The 6,272-nt window shown below is 36.6% G+C and overlaps 1 protein-coding gene across 1 annotated transcript; it reads left to right on the top strand.

Moving 5' to 3' along the window:
* The first annotated feature begins 909 nt into the window (after nt 1-909).
* On the top strand, nt 910-4,624 carry CSN8 (COP9 signalosome subunit 8). The gene is made up of 4 exons (XM_018551536.1): nt 910-1,066; nt 1,228-1,298; nt 2,411-2,589; nt 3,624-4,624. The coding sequence occupies exons 1-4, from the start codon at nt 1,001-1,003 to the stop codon at nt 3,881-3,883; spliced, it is 576 nt and encodes a 191-aa protein (XP_018407038.1). The 5' UTR covers nt 910-1,000; the 3' UTR covers nt 3,884-4,624.
* The last annotated feature ends 1,648 nt before the right edge of the window (nt 4,625-6,272 follow it).

Raw genomic sequence — 6,272 nt, 5'->3', positions numbered from 1 at the left:
TTGCTCATCGTTTAATTGCTCACGAATGCTCAGTCGGATTTTTCGTTTGCTCACCCTTAGTTCAAAAGATTTATTATGAGCTAACTAACGATGAGCAAACGAATTGCATGAAGAAAAAAATCTTTTTTTAAATTTTTTTTTTTAACCAAAACTTAATTTTCTTGTATCTTTTAGGGAAGGTTCTAGTCAAAAGGCCCGAAAATTAACGTAATTTCATGATTTTTTTTTGAGCGAACGTAAATGTTTTTTGAAAAAACTTTTTATTGCATTTATTAGTACATGTTTGAAAATATAAATAACATTTTTTCCAAAAAAAAAAAATCAAAATGGCGGCTCCAGTCTCATTGAATAAAGCCGTGCGCGGCGATAAGCAATGTGCGCTGCACACTCTATAGTAGATACACCGCTTAGGCAGTGAAAAATGCTTCTCTCTCGAAGCCGCTCCGAGCGCGCGTTTATACCTGTTTTTCGGCCGACGCACTCTCTCGTCTAATACGCTATAACTCCTAAAATAAATTATATAGGGAATATCCTTTTGGCTACACATTTTCAAGACCCTAAGGATGAAAATAAAACAAACAAAAAAAAAATTTTTTTTTCGATTTTGACTAGAACCTCCCCCTTACTAAGGGTGAGCAAACGACAATCGATTGATTGTCCCTCTTTATTTGTTTCGGATAGATAATTATGGACTTAGGGAAGATTCGAACCAAAAAATCGTGGACATTACCGACACGACTACATAGTTCACGTTTTGTGGACATAGAGGCGTTTCAAAATAAAGAATCCCGGGCATGGCCGCTCTCAGGCTTCTCTCTGGTAGTATTCACATGAGAGATGGCGCCTGTTATCTTAAGAACTTTCCGATTCGCGTCGCGTTGTGAGCTCAGCTGTTTGCGTCCTCCGCCGCCTCCCGCGTCATTGCGTTTGCGCTCGTAGTCTCCATATCGGCGTATTTTTGGGATTTCGTGTGGTCGCAATAATTAGTAGAATCTTCATCATGCTGCCGAGTTGTACGGTCGAGCTTAACAAGTTGATGAACGAATTAGAAATGAACGAATTAGAGGTGAGTTTCGCGATTATGCGAAGAGAGTACTTTGTAGGTTATGTCGGCCGTTATTGTCGATTCCGTTTGCTCTTTTATCTGTGCCGATAGTCAATTACATTTTGCTTTGAATATCGTTGGTAACTGGACAATTTTTGATTATTTACTTTCTGCTGTTTCAGGCTTCAACTGGAATTATGAGCGCACAAGCCTATATGCGACTGTTGGCTATCTACCTCCATCGGAATGACTTGTGAGTAGGAAATCTTTTTCACTGATTGCGTTCAACAGAAAAAACAGTTTTGTAGTCATAATAAGATTCTTTAATATGATTGGTTTATATACTTAGATCTAATGAGAAACTTATAAAAATGAGGCCAATCATTAAAGAATTACAACAGTAGTTACGAAGCTGTTTTTTCTGCTGAACGCAGCCGATATATTATTATTTATTTGACTTACTTTTTATTAAGGGACCTATTCTATAACTCTTAACAACAGTAACTGTAATGTTATTGCTTAGCTTTGTTATCATGTACAAAACTATAACACTACAATCACAGTTGTTAAGACTTGCAAAATAGGCCTTTTAAAATATATTGGATTAAACTATATGGATTTATAAGATCACTATGTTGGTATGTTGGATTAGATTATATACATATTTATAAAACCACTATGATTGTTTGATTTTATAATATTATTAATGTATGATGAGTAATATTTTCTTCATAAAAGTAATATAGTTTTTATTTGTTAAATATTATGCATTTTTGTGCTTTTGTCTTTAATGGATTTAATTTATAACTAATTAAATAGATATATTACTTGAAATTATAATAGTTAAATAGACAAATTACTAGTTACTAGATTATATTTCTTTTATAATACAAGCGTTTAATCGCACAGTGATTTAATTGCTAATTATTTTTTATTTCCTTATATTTAAGAATTTTAGCTTTGGTATCTTAAAATTTAATAATGTCCTCAAAAATCGTGTGAGTTTATATTTTTATATCTTATTTATTATCACATGGTCAGATTATCTTTTTATTTTTCAAAGGTTTTAAAATCCTATAGTTTTACCTATAATAAACCTATTTTTTTTCTTTGCGCTGGTATTTATATTCAAATCATTTCAACTTAATGATACTCTGAGAGTCTCTCCATTTACCTGTTTCTCGATATTAAACCCAATGACGAACATTACGTCAAGAGTACAAACGTCGCATGAAATATTTCGTCAAGTCAAAGTGGTGACTTGTTTGCGATTGATTTTATTTTTGCATCGCATTCGGAATGCCCGGGAACGCGGTCGATTCTTCTTATCGATTGGCCCGCTTGAATGAACGACGATTATCGTAGATGCAACGCAAAGTACCTCTGGAAGCGAATCCCTTCGGATCTAAAAGCCGCCAACGAGGAGCTCGGACGGGTATGGACGGTAGGGCAATGCATGTGGCAACGCAACTGGCCGGCAGTTCATACAGCCCTAAATGTGGAATGGAGCGAAGATGTCAAAGATGTTATGACAGCCCTCAAAGGTAAGTTAACATATAAGACGAAAAGTAAAATTAATAATAAACTTACAGCTAATAAAATAGATATTTAATTCATTTAAACAGAATTAAGGATAATTACATCAGTTATTAAATTACATATATATTTTTTATATATAAGGAGATATTCATATTTTCTTATAAGCAAGAAGATAACTACAGGGTTGCCACAAAATTGGAAATTAGAGAAATTAGCAAAATGTCAAAGAATTTTGTATTTTCTGAAAAATTAAAAAATTCTTCGCTTTAAAAGACTTTAATATGTGTATACATCATCTAGACAATTTTGAAATACTTATCAATTAAATGCAAGTAGTGTCAGCAACAGTAATAGTAATTTATATTGCTATTGAGTTGTCTCTCAGCAAAATATTTGAGGATTTTCAAATCAAAATTAGAAAAAAATTCAAAATATTAAAAGCGAATAATGAAGTTTTGTCTGGAAATTAGGAAATTGTTATGGAATTTTATGATGAATTTGTAGCAACCCTGATCTATAAGAAGATATTTGCACGTATAAAAGTGCGTAACTGTCGCGAACGTCTTTTTAGAGATTATCGGTTATAATGATGATAAAAATGTTTGTCAAGTCGTTAAGAATGCAGATCTCATATTTACTGTCTTTCAAATAATTCTATTATATTGCCGTTTGCTTATGTCTCTTAATTATTACGACGATTATGTTTGTTGAGCATATATACATATAAAACAATATTTTATGAATATCATATGCGGGTCAACTTCGTGTTAACTACGGCAAGTTGCTTTCCTCATTTAGCGCCCTACATCTGTAGAAGCAAGGACTAAATATGTACCTTATTATAATTAACGACAATCAATTGTTATTAAACCCACCGTCTACATAATTATCGCTTACAACGCCGACCGATAATCGATTATTCAAGCGGAATCTACACAGCACATTGGAGTCACTCTTTAATCGAACTTCTCGTTCTTTATTAAACAAGAGGAGTTACCGCTAACGGAACATCCCCCGATTTCGACCCCGATTTTTGCAGACAATGTTCGAGAACGGGTGATGAGGCTGATATCGAAGGCATACTCCTCTTTGGACCTGACAACCATGACAACGATGAGCGGTATGTCGTTGGACGAGGCGCGACAGGCCGCTATCGACAGGGGCTGGACTGTTGACGGTACCATAGTGGAACCACGTGAACAGATTGATGAGGAACAGTACAGCCAATCGGACAAGATCTGCCTGACGGAGGAGCAGCTGCAGAAGCTCACGCAATTCGTATCCTTCCTGGAGAATTGAAGGAGCTTCGTCGTTTCCCGATCCTCGATATGTGAATTCGGGTTGCCACGCGGTTTCTATATGACGGACTTGAAACTCCTCTCGCAATCTCACATCGTAATCCTATTATATAAAGGAGGAAGTGCGCGCCAAAGGTACGAACATCATCGATGTTCGCGTTCGTAAAATAAGCATACTCCGTGAGAGAAAGGGAGAAGGAGAGAAAGAGAGAAGGGGGAAAGTGATAGAGACAGAGAACCTACCCACGCGATTTGTTCGTTCGATCGGAAGGATAATTCAATGAAGCTCCTCGCAAGCGTGGAATCAACAACTATATTAATCGATAATCAGCTGTGCGTGCAAGAGGGCGGACTGGCATTTGCGGAAAGGGATCCTTCGACAGGAGCACTCCTCTCCTCTTCTCTCCGTCCTGTCGTTCTCCGCCGCTCCTCTCCTACCCGACGTTGAATCCCATGAAAATATCGTTCGCAACCGTTCGCATCGCTGTAATTATCAAAGCGGATCGCCGCAGTAAGAATCGCGCAGGTAGCCGTTAACGTTCCTCGCGGACGACGACAACGTATCTCTCTCTCTCTGGCGCGGATACGCGCGGCGTGCACATGATATCATGCGTGGACTCTTCGTAGAGTATTTTCGAGACGATTAAAAGAAAAAAAAAACCCGAGAGAAGACGAAAAAGGACTGGAACTGTTTCAAGCAGCGTGCTCTGTTGGATTTTGATAAAGTGTGTTATAGCAGCAAGTGAGTGTTTGTACTTGTTTCTTTTCCCCGTTTACCAACTATATCATTATCCTCACGCAACATTTCCTCTCCTGACATCATTACATGCGCGCTTCCATGCGAGAACCGCTTACGCACCGAAAATCCATTTCGAAATGAATATTATGAATTCGCGATTGGCGATTTTTTTTTCTGGTTTTTTTTTTTTTTTTTTCGAGAAAATAAGTTAATAATTCTTAATAATTTTTTAACGGTTTTTAATATTTTTTCTATTTTTGAATAAATTAATGATTCTTAAAATTAGAAAAAGATAAAGGGTCAATTGAATCAAAATCAACGTTAACCTTGCATCGATAGAACATAGCCTTATATATGCAGTATTTTGAAAATATTTATTCGATGGTTATCATCGCTTACTTAATATTACTTTATATATAATGCTTTGCATCTCTTAATGATAAAGATTTAACTTGAGATATGAATTACTAATCTGAAGAGCAACTGTCACTAATTTCGGTTAATGAATTCTTTGTCTTTCGTCAGATTTAAAATTTTAAAGGAAGATTAAGATTACAGTTTAATAAAATAAATTTATCAATCTTAACTTTTAACAATTAATAGCGGTCTTTCGAAATTGATTGTATAAATTGAAATGCCCAATTATTAAATTCTATAATACATAATTTAATTTCGTAGAACTCTATACTTCTACGTAACTTGAGAGACCGCAATACAATTTCCTCAGATTACGTTCCGATCCCTCGATTGAGGCAAAAGCGAGGATCTCCGCGGCTGGCGCGTGAAAGCCGAACGATCAATTAGAAAAATCGCGTTTCACGAAGATTCGCGAGTTGCGTCACGCAAATTGAATCTTCGTTTGAAAAAAAAGAAAAGACCGACGCGGAGCCGGTACGCGAGCATGGTAAACACAATGATTCCCTATGAAATCGATTTCAGGGCAACCCAACCCGCCAACATTGTTGCACACGGGTTGTGCCGCTGATCACGCGCGCGCGGTTGTTATGCAATTCCGTGGGTATTCTCGAGGAGACCTGCGGCGGGCAGGTAGCTCGCGGTCTCTCGCCGGCACCGCTACTCCGTGGCTCTTACTCTTTTTTCGGGCCCCGCCGACACTCTAGAAAGTTGTTGCACCAGTATCGCTAGTCCCACACGCGCGCGTGTTCGCTAATCCGCGCCTCGCCTGTATGTCTCTACAAAGTGCTGAAAAGCTACATGTATATCGTCGCGTCGTGATGCTCGAAGCACCTTTCGTTACGGACAACGTTTCCTTATAGATTTATATCTATATAAATTAAAGCTAATAGTGACAGTTGATTATTCCTCAATAAATACAATATTAGTATCTATTAATTTCTTTTGTTGAATGCCTTTTTATTTTTAAATATACATGTTCCTGGGGGCTATTTGTAACAAAATTTGAATTTATGATCAACCCCATACTTTTCTGCGCGCGCATCCTCATTAATAAATTAATAATAAATTAATAATATGTGTAATTTTAATTAGTTGAATTTATTAATTGCAGAAACCGACTATGTCAAGGATTTAAACGCGAATAAAAAAAAAAACTTAAACGTAGGCAATAAACGTGGGTTTAGAAAAATCTTTTTTTATTTGCAAGCGCGGTTGAAAATCATTATGTTTTTGT

The sequence above is a fragment of the Cyphomyrmex costatus genome, unplaced genomic scaffold (genome assembly GCF_001594065.2).
Source record: "Cyphomyrmex costatus isolate MS0001 unplaced genomic scaffold, Ccosl1.0 scaffold141, whole genome shotgun sequence".
In the NCBI taxonomy this organism is placed as follows: domain Eukaryota; kingdom Metazoa; phylum Arthropoda; class Insecta; order Hymenoptera; family Formicidae; genus Cyphomyrmex; species Cyphomyrmex costatus.
This window is presented reverse-complemented; position numbering and strand designations above follow the sequence as displayed.

Excerpts from the sequence above, each read along its gene's own strand:
- CSN8 (XM_018551536.1), top strand. The coding sequence starts at position 1,001 with ATGCTGCCGAGTTGTACGGTCGAGCTTAACAAGTTGATGAACGAATTA. Across the intron at positions 1,299-2,410 it reads TACCTCCATCGGAATGACTT|ATGCAACGCAAAGTACCTCT; the intron begins GTGAGTAGGAAA and ends CGATTATCGTAG. Across the intron at positions 2,590-3,623 it reads TGTTATGACAGCCCTCAAAG|ACAATGTTCGAGAACGGGTG; the intron begins GTAAGTTAACAT and ends CGATTTTTGCAG.